Genomic DNA, 20,926 nt, shown 5'->3' with positions numbered 1-20,926 from the left:
ATGTGAATGAAGATAACTCTGGGAACACAGAGACAGTGAAGGAATTCAAGAGTGCATAAAAAGGATAGAATGTACCTACTAGAGGCTGGTATGACTCTGGGTTCCTGTTGTAATTCCATGGATCATAACTGCAGTTCTCACAATAGCAAGAGTTCAATAGTGAATTTGGTATGTGTATATTTTATGTTAAGTTTTGTGGTACTTTAGGATATGCCTCCTATTTTAGGGTTCAGCAAATGTGGAATTAGAAATTTGCAGAGATGTGGAAGGCACAATCACCCATGTCAGGAGCCTGAATATTGTAATAGCTCTTTCTGTAATACACTATTTTGTTAAAAATCACACTTCATTTTTCAGAGACTCAGGACTCACACACTGTACTGTCACTTTTGTGATAGGGACCAACTGTTATACCAACTATTTCTTTATAACTGCTGAGAATCATCTTCGTGTAAAATTGTGCCTTAAAGGTTTATACTGTATTCACACGCCTGATTTATGTTAACATTTTTTTCCTGTTTTAGATGTCAGAGATTTGAAGTCAGGTTGGCAACTGGGACAAACTGCTGAGCATCCATAGAATTCTGGGTCACATAAAGCAGGGGTGCACGGGGTGGAGAACTGCAGATGTAAAATAGTACAGTCAGTTTTATGTTTTGATATTTTTGTTCTGCTTTTCTCTTTTTGTTTACTGTGATGTCTCATTATTTCATTTTTTGCTTTATTGTAAATATATTATTAAAGTTGAGTTTTCAACTGATAAATGTGAAAGTATCAGTTCATGTTTGTGGTAATAGTGTTGTTTTTTTTTACCAGCTGCTTCCCTTTTTAACCTTATTTGTTCTTATGATATACTTTTAGAACTATTAGAACAGGAAGGCAGAAGATGAGTGGCTTTTAGCTGCATTAGTACCTCTCCTTATTGTCATTGCCATTGTTGTCGTATTCCTTATTACTATCATGAAGACACCATTATCATCATTGTCAACAGCACAGCATGAAAGATGGCTACTGTGACCTATTAAAATATTAATGCAGTATATCATTTTGAAGAGTGACATTCATTGCTTTGGTTTTGCTTTGATGAAGTTTTATATATCCTGTGTAGTAGTCCATCTCAAGGCTTCATGAAGACCTTGCATAGTAAAGGCTTATCCATAGGTTCTGTGTAGTGCTGCTTGATTATCAGAAGCTGTCTGGAAAGGGTACCCATGGATGAGAGATGCATTCTGGTAACTTGCAGTAATATTCTGCATGGCTGATGAAGTATATTCAACTGGTCTTTTAACATGTTATGAACAAGATTCAGTTCTTCATTAGAGTCATTATGTGTGTTATTAGAATGAGCATTACATTATGTTGGGTGTCATACCAGTGTAAGGGGTCTGTATAATCTCTGGCATGGGAGACAGGGGCAACAAAATCTACTGACACTTGTTAAGTTGCAAAGGGAGGAGATGACAGCAAATGTCCATCCCACCAGCTAAGTGGGCAGACTGATTTCTGTCCTATCAGTCACAGCATGAAGTTATGGGAAAGAGTAGTGGAAGCTAGGTTAAGAAGGGATGTGATGATTAGTGATCAGCAGTATGGTTTCATGCCAGGAAAGAGCACTACAGATGCGATGTTTGCTTTGAGAGTGTTGATGGACAAGTACAGAGAAGGTCAGAAAGAGTTGCATTGTGTTTTTGTAGACTTAGAGAAAGCATATGACAGGGTGCCTAGAGAGGAGTTGTAGTATTGTATGAGGATGTTGGGAGTGTCAGAGAAGTATGTAAGAGTGGTACAGGATATGTACGAGGGTAGTGTGACAGCAGTGAGGTCTGCAGTGGGAGTGACGGATGCGTTTAAAGTGGAGGTGGGATTACATCAAGGATCAGCTCTGAGCCCTTTCTTATTTGCAATGGTGATGAATAGGTTGACAGACGAGATCAGACAGGAGTCCCCGTGGACTGTGATGTTTGCAGATGAAATTGTGATCTGTAGTGAGAGTAGGGAACAGGTGGAGGAGACCCTGGAGAGATGGAGATATGCTCTAGTGAGAAGAGGAATGAAGGTCAGCAGGACTAAGACAGAATATATGTGTGTGAATGAGAGAGAGTATAGAGGAATGGTGAGGATGCAAGGAGTAGAGATGGCGAAGGTGGATGAGTTAAATACTTGGGATAAATAATTCAGAGTAATGGTGAGTGTGGAAGAGAGGTGAAGAAGAGAGTACAGGCAGGATGGAGTGGGTGGAGAAGAGTGTCAGGAGTGATTTGTGACAGACGAGTACCAGTAAGAGTGAAAGGGAAGGTGTACAACAGGGTAGTGAGACCAGCTATGTTATATGGGTTGGAGACAGTGGCATTGACAAAAAGGCAGAAGTTAGAGCTGGATGTGGCAGAGTTAAACATGTTGAGATTTGCACTGAGTGTGATGAGGGTGGACAGGATCAGGAATAAGTATATTAGCGGGTCAGCCCAGGTTGGAAGGTTTGGAGACAAAGCCAGAGAGGCAAGATTATGTTGGTTTGGACATGTGCTGAGGAGGGATGCTGAGTATATTGGATAAAATGCTTAGGATGAAGCTACCAAGTAACAGGAAAAGAGGAAGGCCTAAGATAAGGTTTATGGATGTGGTGAGAGAGTACATGCAGGTGGTTGGTGTGACAGAGCAAGATGCAGAGGACAGGAAGAAATGGAAACAGATGATCCACTGTGGCGACCCCTAAAGGGAAAAGCCAAAAGAAGATGATGAGTTTAATATCTGCATGCACGCTCATGCATGTATGTGTGCACATGTATGTGTGCATGCATATGCATTTGCATGTTTGCTCTTACATACTTTTCAGGTTTCATGCAGTGTATTTTCCCACATGTATGTGACTGAGGAGAGCAGCATATGGCTGACAGGATGGGTAGGCAGAGAGACTGTTTTTGCTGTAATGCATGGGAAAGGTTCAGTAGGTGCTCTGGCCATCACATGTCTGAATGATATATTGGAAGCTGTTGTGCCAGCTGCCATGGTGTGAATGATATGGGGAAGGGGTGGAGTCCAACTGACTTAGCTGAATGCTGGAGCAGGTGATGAACTCCACTCATTGTCAGCATGGGTAGTATGTTCAGGGATGAATGTTGCTTACCACCAGTATCTTCGGATGGTTGGAATGACTGGGCTTGATAGACTGGGGACTGTGGTGGAGGTGCTGGAATGTTTCATTGTGGGCAGGCTTTACAAAGGTTGGAAATGGTCTTAGATGACCTCTGATTGCTATTGGATAAAAAGAAAAGAACAGTTATTATTACCAGAGTGAAAGAGAGCCGTTGGACTCTGATTATTGCCATAGTGTGGAAGAGGATGTTGCAGTCCACACAATATTTGTATTCTTGTTTTTTTTTTCTACAGTTCCTCTTGATATTGCAGAAAGCTATTATTCTGCCACAGAAAATAATAACAACAGTGCCTGTTTTTTTTCTTATCATTATTACCAACATATTTTCTCTACATAAGCTTGCATAAAAACCTTTATAGCATCCATTTATTCATCTTCCTGGAACTGCTGTTTTGGAACTGTAGTTTATGTGGACAAAGTCCTTGACCTGTTTTTCTTCACTGCTCTTTTCATCTGACTTCTGGACATCATTCATTCATTCAATAATTAGTGTTTTGGGCTGACGTGGTCCTTATGCTTATCTTCTTTTTTACTGAAATGTTTTTTATTTGTTTAAATAACAAGATAATTAATAATACATACTTGAACTTAACTAATTCATTAAAAATTAATTGAAATTGATAAACACAAATTAAATAAACTTAACTATATACATTATGTAAAATTCAGAATTCATCTTTTGCTTATCTTCTAAGTACAGTGATGGCCTAAATATACAATGTCCTGAATGTTTTTGTATAATTATCCTACACAAGAATTGGAATGCATAATAAGTACTGTTGTTTCTAGTGTAACTTATGATGTGAAATTGTTCAATCTCGCCATTTGTTCTTATACACGGGTTCGGAGCCGATCCTCGGCTCCGAGTCGGCCGCATCATTAGCTCGCATCTTTGAGAAAGCTCGAGGCGCAGTAATATCCCATGATCCTCCGGTGCTAACCCTCAGATCTAGTTTGCCGCTAGCAGCAGATCGCATCGAGAGGCTCGGGCCAGTAGAAATTTTACTATTTTTTTCTTGTTATATACTGATAATTTTTTATTTTTCTTATACTCTTTATCATAGCATTTGATAGCTTTATTATATAGTGGTTGTTTGACTAGTTTAGGTAGTTTGTTACCTTAAAATTCTTAGTAAGGGCCTTAGGCCATTTTTTTCTGTAAGAATTTACAGTATTTAAAAAGTTAATAATTTTTTGCCTTTAACCTTTTCTATTTTTCATATAAATATATATCTTAGTGTGCTGTGGTGTGTTTTACAGTTTACATTTATATATATATCACTTATATTGTAGTGTAGAAATTTTTCTTAAGAGTGCTGTCTTTTTTCTGTTAAAAATGCCAGAAAAGACCAAAAGTGGTTTTAAAAGGTGTCAGTGCGGACAGAAGATGTCCATTACTGACAACCATTCATCCTGCGTCTACTGTCTTCGCCCTCTCCACTTGCAGGAAACTGTTCCATCTGTCATTCCTTTAGTGGGAGGGTCATGCTGGAAAGATGCAGGAAGTTGGTTGACAGAGGTTTGATTAAACCTGAGTTTTAGGAGGCCCTGGACAAGGCTGAACAGGTTTCAAAGTCTTCGAAGGGGTCAAAGTCTTCAAGAGTGTCGGAGCCCAAGTCATCGGCTCCGAGCACCTCTTTTCAGATTCGGACACCGGCTCCTATGACTTCGGTGCCGGGTGTCGAGACCTTATCTCTGCACGAGGCTCAGGTCTTGGAGCCGGTATCAGAGGTACCACCATCTACTATCCTTCGCTCAGTGACGGCTTCGATCCCTTCGACCCGTTCTTCGTGGCCACTTTCCGACTCCGATGTGGACCGAGTGGTACAGAAGCTTATGGAGAACTCGGCTTTGTCAAAATTAATCGAGGTTTCCTCCCAGCTGGTTTTGAAACTTGAAGCTATTCCAGTTCCCTCTACACTTCCTCCTCCGAGACCCGTCGAGTCATCGGTGTTAGGAGTCGAAGAACCGATGATTGTAGAGCCCTCGGTGCTGAAGCCTCCAGTAGTGCTATCGGCTCCATTGACCTCGACTCCTTTGGAACCAGCCGGAGAGTCTCGGAGCCGAACATCTTTCCTGGGTTCCGGGGGGGATAGTCGAACCGAGATTTCGGTTCTGACTCTTCCTCTCGGTGCCTCGGCTCAGATCAGTTCGGATCCGTCCTTGGTGTCGGAGCCCGTGGTTCCGATTCCGGAGAAATGGCCTCCTTCTTCGGATCGGGTCGGATCTTCCGGTCGGGGCACCGGTGCCTTTGACATCATGAGGAAGGTCTTGTCTGATCAGACACATACTTCATCGGTATCTTCATCTCCTTCCCCAAAAGGTCCGCGTTCTGCTTCTGTGCCTTCGGTACCTACCAAGCGTCAAGACCCAATGCCTCAGAAGTCCCCACAGGGAGACTCTGGTTCCTCAGATGCATCCCCAGAAGCTCCCGCTGAGGATGTTCCGAGGAAACGACTGTGCAAGAGGAGGCACATAGATTCCCCACAGGAATCTCTTACATCTGATACCGATTTAGATGAAACAGAAGGGTCCCCACGGTCCACCTCTGAGGATGTCTCGTTTGCAGACATTTTGGAAATCCTGAAGCAAAGAGGGGACTGGCAAACCCTTACCCCTTCTGCGGATGAATCGGTCTTACTGAAGGCATTTGGGACTCAACCTTCTACCTCCTGGGTGACTCCACCCTTTGACGATCTCATGGATCTAATAGCTCGGAGGGCTTGGGAAACACCTGATACAGTGGAACCAGTCCCTCATAAACCCAACAAATACATGACAGCTCCCCAAGATAAAGCCTATCTTACAAAAGGAGTTCCCATAGACACTATGGTGGTGGCGGCGGCCACTAAGAAAGAGATGTCTGAATCATCTTCCTCTGTCCATCCTCCTAATAAGGATTCTAGGACAATGGACAGATATGGGAAGCGCATATTTAGTTTGGCGACTTTTTCCATTCGATCGCTCAACTACCTTACGCATTTCACGCATTTACAAAGAGATCTCATTAAGGAATTAGGAGATACTCTCCAGGGACACACAGATGCTGCTGTCGCCGAGAAAGTGACAGTGCAACTTAACACCCTAAATTCCATAGTCAACTCGTCCATGAGGCTGATTTCATACGCAGCCGAAGGATCGAGTAGAGCGGCAGCTTCAGCGATCACCCTGAGAAGACAATCCTGGTTGCGCTTATGCGCCTTTGCGGAAGCCTTTAAGTATTCCTTTGCCAATGCCCCCTTTGATGGTGCCTCCTTGTTTGGGCCCAAAGTAAAGGAGACTCTCACGAGGTGTGAACAAGAAGGGAAGACCCTGTCTGCTGTAGGGGTCCGTTTTTCCGTTCCATCTAGACCCTACCCTAAAGGGCAACGAGGAGGAAAGATGTGGTTCCAAAAGACTCAGGGATCTTTTCAACACACCCAAAGTGACGCCCCCTCCAGAGGCAGAGGAGGGGGAAGAAATGGAAGACGCCACCCAGCTGGCAGAGGGGGTCCGCAAAATCAGGGTGACAGAGAGACCTTCTCTGGAAAACCCTTCCAGCACTCCTGAGTGCAGGCCTGGCTGTCCTACTCTAGAGGCAGTCAGGGGTCGCTTGGCTTTATACCCAGAGGCCTGGCTAAATCTTACATCAGATTACTGGGTAAAAAGCATAGTTACCAGAGGCTACAACATCCCCTTCATAAAAATACCACCAAACTCCAAAAAAACTCACAGATGTTCCACCCAGTCTGCGAGACCAAGCAACCATAGAGATAGGAAGGTTGCTCGAAAACAGAGTCATCCAACCAGTCCCAGCGGACCAAATAGGATCCGGAACTTACTCAAGGTTCTTTTTAGTTCCAAAGAAAACAGGGGACTGGAGGCCAATTTTAGACCTCAGCAAGTTAAATACCTTTGTAAAAAAGGAAAAGTTCCAGATAGTCACGCTTCAGTTAGTCCTCCCTTTTCTGCAAAAGGGCGACTGGATGTGCTCTATAGATCTCAAAGACGCGTACTACCATATCAAAATGGCCAGGGTGTCCAGAGATCACTTGCGCTTCCGGCTGGGAGCCCGTCATTTCCAGTTTCACGCTCTGCCCTTTGGTCTCACCTCAGCTCCCAGGGTGTTCACCAAATGCATGGCAGTAGTAGCGTCTCACTTGAGACGAAAGGGATTCCGAGTGTTTCCTTATCTAGACGACTGGCTCCTTTCCGCCACCACCAAGTGTCATCTTCTACAAGCTAGGGACTACACCATCAGTCTTTGCTCTTCACTAGGCATAATGGTGAATTTTGGAAAATCTGTCTTATCGCCGTCACAGCGTATCTTATTTATAGGAGCACAGCTATTCACTTCCCTGGCTCAAGTTACTCTCCCCCCATCAAGAGTATCAGACCTCAGGCATCAAATTTCACTCCTTATTCACAACAACAGAGTCCCTGCATGACAAGTATTAAGAATGCTAGGCTTGATGGCAGCCTCCCTTCTTGTAGTTCCTTTAGGCAGGATGCACATGAGGATCCTTCAATGGATGCTATTCGCCCAGTGGTCATATCTACAACTTCCACTATCTCACGAAATCTTGATCACGAATTCTTGCAAGAAGGATCTCTTGTGGTGGATACACAGTCAAGAGCTAACACTAGGACAACCCTTTGTATTACCCAGTCCGGTAGCAACTCTAACCACGGACGCTTCCCTGATAGGGTGGGGGGGATTCTTTCAGGGACAAACAGTCCAAGGTCAATGGTCCAACTTGGAGTACAATCTGCACATCAGTGTTCTAGAGCTGAGGGCAGTGTGTCTAGCATTGCAACACTTTCACAAGTCCTTACCTCGGGGAACAGTGACAGTTCAGACAGACAACATGTCAGTGGTCTGGTACATAAACAAGCAAGGGGGAACCAGATCTTACCCGTTATGCAGAGAGGCAATGGGCAAAGTCCACTGGACGCTTTCTGATAGCAACGCACATCCCGGGGACTTCCAACGTAATCCCGGACAGGTTGAGCAGAGCCATCCTGTTCCCTCACGAGTGGTCCCTCAAACCTCAAGTGGCGGAAGAGATCTTCCGCAGGTGGGGCCAGCCTTACTGCGACCTGTTTGCATCCCCTTTGAATGCCAAATGCAGAAGCTACTTTGCCCTGTTACCCCCCCAGGGGGTGTCCCCAGGGACGCACTGGTATACGATTGGCCCCCGGGTCTCCTTTATGCTTTTCCTCCTGTTCCACTAATTCCCAGGTTTTTGCAGAAAGCCAAACATCTGGACAGGACCATAATACTGATAGCCCCATTCTGGCCTCGACAAATCTGGTTTTCTTTCCTTCAATCCCATCAAGTGGAGGAACCATGGATACTGGACCCGGAGCCAGACCTATTGACACATCTGCCGGGAGTTCCTCACACCTTCCTCAAGTCCCTCAAACTGACAGCTTGGCTGCTCCGCTTCCCATCTTAGCCAGGTCAGAGTTACTATCTCCTGCAGTACAACAAATTATTGTATCTTCTCACAAACCATCTACAAGAAAATTGTACATCAGCAAATGGAACCGTTTTGCGCACTGGGCCTCCAAACAAGGTATAGATCCATTTGGGGCCCCAGTACACAAGATACTAGATTTCCGAACCTCACTATTTCAAGAAGGAGCAGCAACATCCACTATAAGGGTTCAACTGGCCGCTATATCCAATTTTCATATTGGCCGTAAGGATGGTTCTCTTATGTCCCACAGGCTTTGTAAAGCCTTCATGAAAGGTACTTTTCATCTCCGTTGCCCTTTTCGTAATCCAATAGCACCTTGGAATCTTAATCTCATGCTGTCACAACTCATGTTGCCCCCTTTTGAACCAGCAACCACAACTCTGTTAAAATTTCTTTCATGGAAAACATTTTTCCTGGTTGCCATCACTTCCGCCAGAAGAGTTTCAGAGTTACAGGCTCTATCTGTCCGACCCCCGTACATGATTTTTCATCCAGATAGAGTAACCTTGCGCACCAATCCATCCTTCCTTCCGAAGGTTTGTTCGATTCAGAACATCAATCAATCTATTGAACTGCCTACCTTCTTTAAAAATCATTCCAATAAGCTGGAATACTCATTGTCCAACTTGTGCAATGTGCAATACACATTGCACAAGTTGGACGTTCACAGACAACTAAGATTTTACTTACATAGGACAAAAGAGTACAGAAAATCAGATCAACTATTTGTCTCATATGCTGACCAAAGAAAAGGACAGGCAGTAACGAAGGTTACCTTATCCAAATGGCTCTCAGATTGCATAAATTTTGTATATACTGAATCCAAACAGCAACTCCCTTTCAAACCCAGAGCTCATTCTACAAGGGCGATTGCTACCGCTTCAGCCCATACCGCTCATTTGCCCTTAGATACCATTTGTGCAGCGGCAGCTTGGGCAAAACCACATACCTTTATCGCCCACTACAAGCTAGACAAGAGCTCCAGGGACAGGGCGACATTTGGTTCCACTGTACTCAGGAATGTTTTCCCTTGAGCCACCCGGGAAAAAGGAGCTAGGGACGCTACCCGTGTGTAAGAACAAACGGCGAGATTGAACAATTTCACATTAAGAAGTTATGTTCTTACCATAACGATCCATGTGAATTGTTCATCTCGCCTTTGTTCTTACATTCCCCCCCTCCATCCCCCGTCCTACGGTCTGGGAGAACGGTTTTCAATTAGATTCCTTTTCAGCCTTTTCTAGGTATGCTTGGCATGTTATTAACATCAGTAATGGCATCTTTTATCCTCTACCTGGCAGTAGGTTTCCAGACACTTTGTAGTATCTGTTTATAAGTGTTTTAGACACATTTCTAAGAGGGATTCTTCTGATATAGCAAACTAGATCTGAGGATTAGCACCGGAGGATCATGGGATATTACTGTGCCTCGAGCTTTCTCAAAGTTGCGAGCTAGTGATGCAGCCGACTCGGAGCTGAGGATCGGCTCCGAACCCGTGTGTAAGAACAAAGGCGAGATGAACAATTCACATGGATCATTATGGTAAGACATAACTTCTTATTATGCTGCCTATGCCATTCGTGGTGTGATGTCATAGACTCTGCCACTATGTAAGATGAGCCCTGTCCACTGCATACTTAATTTGATATCAGTGACCCTAACCAAAAGAACATGTTATAATAGCGGTGGCAGTCTGCCATACAATACTGATGTAAGTGACACTGAATGGAGGTTAGAGTTTGCATACTGTGCAACTCATATTATCAGTGAGTGTACAAGAGTGTGTTTTTTAGTAGAGTGGAGTCCTGTCTAGTAACTATTACAGTTCTGAGGACTGTAAGTGTGATAGTATTATTTGCTGAACTTCAAGTCTGACTTAGTGAGAATGCATATGAGATTTTAGTAGCTTGGAGTATTACTCGTACTCAGAGGTATTGCAGTGTTGCAGTTGGCATGTGTAAGTTATAGAAATGTGCGGAGTTTAGGAGGGGATAGCCACCCTGCTTTAAAGTTGTGACAGTGAATTTCAGAATTTGCATTTTATTCTAAATTTTGAAATGTCAGGGCTCAAAGAATCATTTGACACTGTTCCATTGTCAATGACCCTTTAAGTGAGGACCATGTGGAAATCCAGCATGCTCTGTTCTAGTGATGATGAATCCTTAGTGTTGGTGGTATATGGAGCCTCTATACCGTACATTTGATGCAGTACAACTATTCCTAAGACAGCATGCTCTAGTATGTGACTCCTCACTTAAAGGGACATTAGCAAGAGAATGGTGACAGTGGTATAAAGAGTCTGACTACAGTGCATTTGATACAGTATAACTATTCTGAAGACATGCTGTAGTACATGATTTGCCTGCTGCTCACAAATGAAGTCACTTAGAAGTGGGAGGACATGTATGATAAACTTAGTTTGACACTACTGACCCCATGAGAACAAACTACAGCAGAAAGGATTCTGACACACACACACACACACACACACACACACACACACACACACACACACACACACACACACACACACACACACACACACACACACACACTCTGCCATCCCCATGGAAATGCACAAGAAACTATTTTACACTGCAGAGTGGAATTTACTGTATTTTGTATTATAGCCACACCCTGACTGTGTTATCCTCAACTGTCATCCCGAACAGTGGGCAGTTTGATTTTCCAAGTTGTAAACAGTTGTTATTAGATGGAATAACTGGCAGTAATTTAGTCTTACTTCTGTGCACAAATTGACATAGTGATTAGTTTGGCAGCTTCGTAGCACTTGGTTTCCTAATTTGCTTCTCAGCTGAAGTACATTCTGTACAGAGTTTGTATGTCAACTCTCTGACAGCAAGGGTGCTCACTGGGGTCACTGATTTCCTCCCACATTCCAAAGACATGTTGACAAGTGAAATAGTGATACCCCATATTGACAAAAGATATATATGCATTATGTATGTAAGTGTGTGTAAATTCTGTGATGGGCCTGCATATTATGTAAGACTGGTTCTTGCATTTTGCCCATTTGTTGTCAAGATAAGCTCTGGATCCCCTGCATTTCTGAACAGGATAAGGCTGGTGCTGGAAATGAATAAATAAATGAATTAATGACTGAATGAACGAACACAGTGCTTATCTGTTTGCTTCCCTATGTTAGTCACTGGCGTCTTCACAAGCTCCCACAGTGGAGCAAAATTCTGTGTTTTTCCATACAAATCTACTTTTGCTTCACTTCATTTTTTACAATGTGGTGCTACTTTTCTTGCATTTTGGTTTGGCTACCTGATTTCATTAGGTGATGCGTCACCTCATTCGTATTTCTACTTTGACATGTATGAGTGCAGACATAAAACATGCTGTTGATAAGCATTGTAGAAAGACTTTGAAGCTGCAGCCACAAAGCAATTGAGGGTACAAGCATAATTGCTTACCATTAGGCAGTAGTAATAAACCTGACAACAGGGTTATCAAGAGTGTTTCCATTAAGACATAGTAAAAACCTGTGAACATTTACAATTCATTGCTTTTCTTACAGTACACTCAATCTTTTTTATTATTATTTGCAAAATACTGTTTGCTGTGGCTTTGCTGTCAGATGCAGTTTTAAATTTTCAGTCATCAAGCATAAGATTATTTTTTTTGCATATTACCCCCTTCAGATATGTACGTTTCAAATATTAAAGCACTTTATTCCAAACACAAAGCTTTCAAGCCACACAGACTGTTTATCAATGCAGGTTAAAAGCAGTTAAAGGTAATTGCTTCTTTTATAACATAAGCTGGCCTATCAATTGTTTAATTTAATGATCAGCTGACCATCTAATAAAATAGCAAATTCAATAAAAATGTTTGTCTAGCATACATTATCTAAACTAAATAAAACAATTTACTAAAATTACAGATTTATAAAAAACAGTATCATATATAAAACGGTACTACATATAAAAAGTACTATATATGAGAAAGTACTATATATGAAAAAAACAGTATAATATCATATTAAGTTTAACAGCCTGGTTATAATAATTAAATATAATTACTGATTGTGTAGAATATAAATGGATACACTACTTTAGAGCAGACACCCCACCAGGTATTAATGTAACCAGTAGTATTAAACTGATTTTAAAGCTAAAACATAATTATATTTAATTAAATTACCATGCCTACTAGAACTAATATTGGAACTCCTGAAGCTGATACTATAATGATTAAGAAAGATGAACTTATGCAGAGAATACATACCGTTGGTTCTTTAGTCAAATGTTTTAAGAAATCTCAGTGGCAAAGATTAAGTTTTACGCTATATATTGAAAAAGGCATCACTCCTAGAGGCCTTAGAATCACTAAGATGCCCTCATAGGGCAATAAGTACCCCAATTTACTAAACAAGCGGCAAGAGTTAAATCTACAGTTAAATATTAGTTATATGAAGCTAATGAATGACTTTTTTCTGGTATTGAAAGTGAACTTGCATCAGAGATTGGCAAATTAGAAGACAGTATTATACACTCTGCTGAGCTTAATGCTGTTTTACCTGAATATTAAAATATGTTAGATAAACTCAGGACTTTTAAAAATAAATTAGTCGCTCCCAAAAAAACGTAAGCTTGTTCGGAGATGTCTTCCACTGACCAAAACCAGAAAGACTTGCTTCTAATAGGAACTGTTTACCATCTAATAGGAACCATTTACCATCTTCATTTGCTAAGGCACAGACTTTTTATTATACTCCTGGTGCCACTACCACAGTCAGCATGATAGCAGATCAAACAAACGTCAACGGACATATGTCGGCCATTCAGTCGCTGATTTGGATGAATTCAGAGTAACGGCTGATGGTTTACAAAATAAAAATACTTCCATTATTCAGGAAACAATGAATGAAAAATAAATGAATAATGCTGATAATAATGCTGAACCACATAGTTCAAATCAGAATCATGTTAGTAACATGAACATTGATGGAATACGATAAGAAAATTAGTTAAATTTAAGTGAACCTAATGTGAATGTTTTTTTAGAGCTGATGAAGTTTCCAGTACAACTGCCACTTCAGATTCAGCAATCCTGTATGAGCCAGAAGCAGAGGATGGAGCAGAAGAAAAGGAAACACAGAACTGACCACACCAACTCAGATGGGACTTTAAACCTTCACAAAGGTAGGACCAACTACTTGCAGCAAAAGGAACTGAATAATTTAGGTCATACTGTTGTGAATTTATCTAGTGTAATATTTACAGACTCAGTGTTAAAATTGTTGGATAAAGGATTATCCTTTATCTTATCTGTAGATGGTAATATCAATGATTGTCTAACCAAACTTAGGATGTTCGTATGTAATCTAGACCTGAAAGTTATATATAGAAATGCTACTTTTGATGAAAACAAACTTCTAAAATGCTCCAGTACTTTTACATGTAACAGTACCCCAGCTGTTAAAGTATTTTACAAAATGTGTGAAAATTATTTATATAAAATGTTCTTTGGAGATAATCAGAATTACAAGTATTATAACTTGAATGAGAATGAAAGAAGAGCATTATTTGATCTAAGTAGAAGTAATAATATTATTATAAAACAGGCAGACAAAGGTGGTAAGGTGGTGTTAATGGACATTGCGCAGTGTAATAATTTTATGTGTATGCTCCTTTCAGGTCATAATACTTTTGAAAAAATCAGTAAAGCTGAAGTAAATACTATCATCCATAAAATGAAAACATTCTTATATGATTTGTTAATGGATACACCAAATCCTCATTTTTGCCATGCTTTTCTTCCTTCTGTCACACATATTGAGTTTGTGATTCCACCAGGGTGGCTTGTTTTTTGAGTTAGTTCTGTACTCCTTCCTGTTGGGTACAGCTGCCTCTATGCAGCTATTAACATTCTTGTACAGGGTTTTTGTGAACAGTTCAGCATCGGCAGCAGTGTTCTCAGGGTTGATGGGGGCTTGAAATTTTGCCAGGTTATTACTTAATAGCAGGAGGTTAGTCTTAGAGTAGTAGTTCCTGAATATTCCAGGTTTAACTGGGGGTCCCGGTTTTATTTTTACTTTAAAGGAGACCATTTTGTGGTTTGACTTTACCAGGGAAGACATTACAGTAGGGGGTGTGCAGGTCCATTTTCAGCGGAGGCCCAGAGAGAAAAGCTCCACAGTTAAAATAAACAGACAGTAGTTACATTGGATTACATAGTGATTAACAATTTAACATAGCAATTACTTACAACATATTTACAGATGAAGAACATAGTACATCAGTAGACAACTAGAATCTTTATCTGTGAAGTACATAACAGACATTAACAAATGTTACAGTAAGAAGTTCCTGCTGTATAATAAGTACTAGGCTTATGAGCATCTGAGCTTGCTATAATCAAGGTAGTTAGCAGAGTGGAAAGAAAGGTAGTGGTTGGATGGGGTGGGTGATATTAGAGTGGGAGTTGCAAGGGCATAGCCAGCATGTTTTTAGGTGCGCTTTTAGTAAAGTTTTGAAGTGGGTGCATGATGGTACGGAGGTAATTGTGGGTGGAAGGGAGTTCCATAATTTGGCTATGGTGCAAGAGAATAGTGCTTCACCAGCAGAGTTATTGGCTTTAGTGATCTGCAAGTGATTTTTGTTGCTGGATCTTAGTGGTCTGGTGGTGTGATAGGGTTGGAGTAGATTCTGGAGGGATGGGACATTTAGAGGATGGTTTACTAGTTTGTTGTCGAGTGAGAGTTGATACCACTGAAGGAGGTGAGGGAGTTCAAGCCAGCCCAGTTCAGCAAATGAGAGGCAGTGGTGACTACGGTAGGATGCCCCTGTGGTGAATTTGGCGATTTTGTTGTAGCAGGTCTCTAGCTTGTTTAGATCGCATTGCCTTAGGTTGGTATATATTGGAGAGGCATAAAGTAGGGTGGAGATAAGGTGGGAATTTGCTATTGAAATCTTTGCTACTTTGGTGAGAAGTTGCTTATTTCTGGTTCATAGGTTCATAGGTTCATAGGTTGGTACTAGGCTATCAACTATATAAATGCTATGTATAAAGCTCCTAGTTTTTTGTGGACTTTTTTTATGGTCATGGATATGTGAATGTCAAATTTTAGTTTATTGTGTATTTCCACTCCTAGCAATTTGGTGTGTTCAGTTGGGTATATAGTGGTGTTGTCTTTTGCTGTGATGTTAAAGTGAGAGTTGTTTTGAGTATGTTTGGTGGGTTGGAAGATGAGTAGTTTAGTTTTGTTTGGGTTGAGTATTAATTGGGCATCAGATAACCAAGTTTCAACAGAGGAAAAGGCTTCCTGTGTGACTTTTTGCAGTTTGGGTAGGGACTGGGCTGAGCAGATGATGGTTGAGTCATCTGCGTATTGTATGAGTTTGGTGGCAGAGGCTAGATTATTGGTGTAAACAGAGAAGAGTAGGGGTCCAAGGATGGATCCTTGGGGAACCCCTATGGAGACAGGTAGTTGGGGAGATATGTCATTCTGCCATACAATGGATTGTTGGTGGTCAGACAGGTAATTCTGAAACCAGTTGGTGACTGATTGAGAGAAGGATAGGTTATTGAGGACAGAGATAAGTTGTTTGTGTGGGACCATGTCAAATGCTTTAGATAGGTCTAGGAAAGTAGCAGAGGAAAGATAGCCATTATTTTTATGCTGAAGGATAGTGTTAATAAAGGAGAGTAAGGCAGTGGTGGTGCTATGGTTTGGTCGGAAACCAGGCTGAGTACTGGAAAGGAGGTTGCTAGTAAGGAGGTAGTCTGAGACCTGAGAGTGTATGCATCTCTCTTGTATTTTGGAGAGTGGAGAGAGAATAGCTATGGGGTGGTAATTGGTTAGTTCTGTGGAGGGTCCGCCTTTGTGGAGGGGAATTATATGTGATACTTTCCACAGTGTGGGAACGCAACTTTCTGACAGAGATCGGTTAATCAAGATGGATACTGGGTAGGCCAGAGCATCAGCTGAGATTTGTAGGTATTCACTTGGGAGGTTGTTGGCTGCTAATTTGGTGGGTTTAAGTTTAGTTAAGAGTTTTTTTTATGTTGGAGGTAGGTACAGGAGAAAAAGAGAAGGCAGTAGGGAGATTACTAGTTGAAGGTGTGGGTTGGAGGGGAGGGGGTTGTGTTGTTTAGCTAGTGATAGTATGGTTTGGATGAAGTGTGTGTTGAATGAGGTAGCAATATTTTCTGAGGAGTGAGGGATGTTAGGAGGAGGGGTACTGACTTTACCTGGGTGGAGGATGGAGTTTATGGAGGACCAGAATTGTTGGTGGCTGTGTTGTGAGGAGTCTAGGGCAGACTGGTAGTATTGGAATTTGTCCTGTTTTATTAGCTTTTTGACTCTATTGCGTAGTTGTAGGAATTTCTGTCTAGTTTAGGGGGTTTTAGTTTTGCGCCAGTGCTCCCAGGCTTTATCCCAGTTTTTCATTTCTGACTTAGTGGTTTTCTGTAGCCATGGGGAGGGTTGTGCTTTGGTTCTGGAAAGTCTTATGGGGGCATGGTAATTAAGGATGCTCAGGAAGGTAGTATTAAATAATTCAACTGCATCATCAAGACTGAGGTACTTTAGAGGATGCCAGTTACATTCTTTGAGGGATGAGATGAATGTGAGTGAGTTAAAGTTTAGATTTTTATGTATTTGACAGTAGATGACAGGTTTAGCTTGGTATAGGTATTTTTTTAGTAGGAATGTTGGGGAATGATCACTGAGGCTATCTGATAAGCAGCCTGTTATATATGACTGGGGGCTCTTACTGACTAGTATCCAGTCCAGGGTAGTGTGCTTGCTGGAGTTTTTATTTATCCTGGTTGGTGACTGGACTAGTTGGGTGAAGCCATGAAGGTTTACATGATGGGTTGGATGGTTGCCAGTACAGGATTGCCAGTCAATATTGAAATCACCTAAAATGATAGTTTCTTGGGGAAGATGCTGGGTAGACCACCTGAGGAGGTTTTCTAGTGGAGGGATGTTTTGGCCAGGTGGGAAGTAGCATCCAATTATGTTGATGGTTTTGTTTTGGTTTATTTTGAGGTTGGTATATATTATTTCTTCATTGCCTATTTGTGGAGCTGATGATTTTAAGATCTGGATGTTTAGATGCTGTTTAAATATTATAGCTACACTGCCTCCTTTCTTGTTTAGCCGGTCTACTCTTAGTATGCTGTAACCTGTAGGGAGTATTTGCTCACTGGTAATGTGAAGTTTTTGCCAGGTTTCTGTCAGGATGACTATATCTGGGGAGTACAAGTCTATGGTGGCATGGAGTTCATGGACTTTGTTGGATATACTTCTAATATTTATGCTTAGTAGAAGGATGTCACTTGGCTTTCTCTTGGCTGTAATATGGGAGAAGTTGTGGTTTCTAGTCTGATTATGAGGATTGGGGTTGGAGATGGTAGGGCCAGGGTTGGGGTGGATGTCTCCACTTAGGGTTAGTTTTGATATGCATGAGGTTATTAGTTTTCTCAGTTTGTGAATGTGTTTGTTTATAAGGGAAACTTTATGATTGTGCTCTGTGGGTAATAGGTATGGTGGGAGGGTTACTATGTTAAGTTGTAGGGATGCTTTATGTTTGAGTAATATAGTTGGTAGAATATGTGGGAGGTGCATAGGGATGGTTCTTGAGTTGGTGGGAGGGGAGCTGAGTGAGGGTGAGACATGAGTGGTGGTGTGAGTAGTAGTACAGTGGTAGTGGTTGAGTGGGGGAATGATGGAGCTTTGATAGGATGTAAGATATGCAAGGAGAGTGCATGCTGTGAGCATAGCTAAGGTATGCTTGTACATGTTAGTTGAGGAGGTGTGATAGTAGTGGGAAGATGGAGGAGGTAGTGTTGAGTTAGCACTGTGGTTGGCTATTGGAAAGATGGGAGGGGTGTGTGAGTGTAATAAAGGTGGGACCACTGGGGGCGGGAGGGAATAGGGGGCAGGGTGGGGAGCGAAGCGGTTAGAGACCCTGTTAGTTGCTCTTATGAGGGGGCTGGAAACAATCAGTTAACAGAGTTAACTGCTAAATGAACATATGATAGTAACAAAGGTGGTTGTAGTTTTAAAAATGGTGCCTGCCACAGGTAATATATATTAACTTTGGGATTGTCTTAAGGTAATAAGCAGGGAAGGGGGAGGGGAGAACAAGGGTGTGAGCAGGCAGTTCTTTGTACTGCTGCTAATGAGCCAAAGCAAAGACAAGTTTGTGTTTAAGAAACAATCACAATTGACCAATGACTGCTCTGAAACTGTAAGTCATTTCTTAACCTTTTCTCAGGTGGAAAAACAGGATAACCTTGTATCTGTAGGCTACTGTGGTCTCAGTTTAAATTAACAAACACACAGTATTGATCAGTTATGGATACTATTTGCTAACAGAAGGGAATAAGAGAGAAAGTGAAAGATGAGTGTGTGTGTGGGGGGGCTGCTTACAAGCCAAAGCAGAGTGCTCTACAGGGGAAAATGAATATTGGCACAAACAGGTAGACACATACTCAAAGTTAACTTTAGCTGTTTGCAGACAGTTCAGACCCGGACTGCACTTTTCTTATAAGAATGATAAAGGTGGTACCACAGTTGAATACTTAAGAGTGGTGTTAGGTCTAGAAAAGAAGAGTACAGAGAGGAGTAAGCACTTTTGAGATGGCAAATATATATTATAAAGATTACAAAAAACAAACTGAGCAAATAGCTACCTCATGCAGGAAAATGTCTTGAACCAACTACTAGTACATGCAGATATTGAGCCAATTGGAAGAACATCTGTTAGAAGAAACCTCAGACAGTTAGGCAGTTACAGATAAAAATATAGCGAGCAGTACTCTGTCAAGGTTGTCTAATGTGATTCTATCCTCCAGTAACAGCACAATTATATAGAAGTAATTAGACAGAATATGAGCTGTCTACACACAACACAATTACATGAATAACATTAGTGAACAAGGTGCAGCTATGCAAATAGACCATACTATTATACTAAAAACAACTTGGTACAGACAAAATGCTAGCATGCCACAGTAACTTCCAATAATAAAGCATAAATCATATTAGATGTCTAACACAATTCAACATAAACATATACAGTTGTACCTTTGGTTTCTTCTGGTGACTTTTCCTCAGTCAGTAGCTCCTCTCAAAGCAATGTCATTTTTTAAGCAGTAGCAAAATTATGTGTGTTTCTTCCTCATAACCAAAAAAGCTTGGTAAACCAGTGTAGTTTTTTAGTCAGCAGTAAAATGTCTTATGTTGCTTCCCCATGATCACCAGTACAATTTAATTAAGATTAAATACTGCATGTTTTTAACTGAGTCTGGTTTTCAAGGATGCCCTGATTTTAGCTCATAGCTGTACAATGTCATACTTTTGCAATTGATGACAATTTGAGAAAAAGGTGATGGATTACAATAAACAGATGATGGCAAAAATAGGTGTTATAGATTTTTTTACTTCAGAAAATGCAATCTAAATCCTCCTTTTAAGTGAGTAGATCTAGTATCTAAAATTGCCCTTCATTTAGAACCTTTTCCCATGACTATTTTCGTCTCTGCTTATGACTGTGATGATACCATACTGAAATCTAAAGGTTAACTGCACCTCATATTGAGTAGCAGCTTTAAAATCTGTCATAGATTTTGAAGTGCTACTCTTTTAAAGTGGTAATACACTGGAGTAGCTGGGATTCCCCTTGCATTATAAATATTTAAGTTAAAGTCACTGGTCAGAACATTTTTATTATGTGGCCCTGAAATGGACTTCCAAAGTATACTTCTTGGACTTCACTTTCAGTCTGAATTTCTTGAAAACACTTCTCAAACACACAACAACCTGATTATGATAATTGACTTAACCATAATCCTTTATAAATTGCTGTTTGCTGTGATTCTGCTTCAGAGAATAATTTACAGTTCATTTTCACAGTTCTTTATTTTTGTTATAATATTATAAATCTTTTTAACATTAAAAGTGTTTCTTGTTGTGGGTCTGATGTGAAGTGCTTCTTAATCTTTATTATAAGATTACTCAGTTTTTCATTAAGTTATCTGGTTTTGTGCTTTCTCTTTATTGCCTGTCCATAACAGTGATCATGAAAGCATGCATTATTTTAATCAGCAGCAAAACATTTTTTGTTGTTTCCCCACTTTCATTAGAACTTATGAAAGTAACATTTAGTCAACAACATAATGTTATATGTTGTTTTTCCCTGATCATCAGCATTTATGAGAGCAGTATATTTTTATCAGCAGCAAAATGCTATATTAAAGTGCTTTTGTTGCTTTTCCTTAATCATTTTTGATCATATGATTTAATCTGTAATGGTGTGGCACTCTTTCA

The 20,926-nt window shown here is 40.9% G+C and overlaps 1 protein-coding gene across 4 annotated transcripts in view; it reads left to right on the top strand.

The window, feature by feature from the left end:
• LOC122815190 (transcriptional enhancer factor TEF-3-like) overlaps positions 1-20,926 on the top strand; it is a 2,337,692-nt gene that overhangs the window by 62,751 nt on the left and 2,254,015 nt on the right. For all 4 annotated transcript variants that reach the window (XM_044087472.1, XM_044087473.1, XM_044087474.1 and 1 more), the window contains exon 3: positions 13,650-13,787. In XM_044087472.1, coding sequence (XP_043943407.1) covers positions 13,655-13,787 — 133 coding nt within the window. In that variant the 5' untranslated portion in view covers positions 13,650-13,654. The remainder of the gene's footprint in view (positions 1-13,649; positions 13,788-20,926) is intronic.

Source organism: Protopterus annectens, chromosome 11.part0 (genome assembly GCF_019279795.1).
Source record: "Protopterus annectens isolate FY-2018-M chromosome 11.part0, PAN1.0, whole genome shotgun sequence".
NCBI lineage: Eukaryota > Metazoa > Chordata > Ceratodontiformes > Protopteridae > Protopterus > Protopterus annectens.
This window is presented reverse-complemented; position numbering and strand designations above follow the sequence as displayed.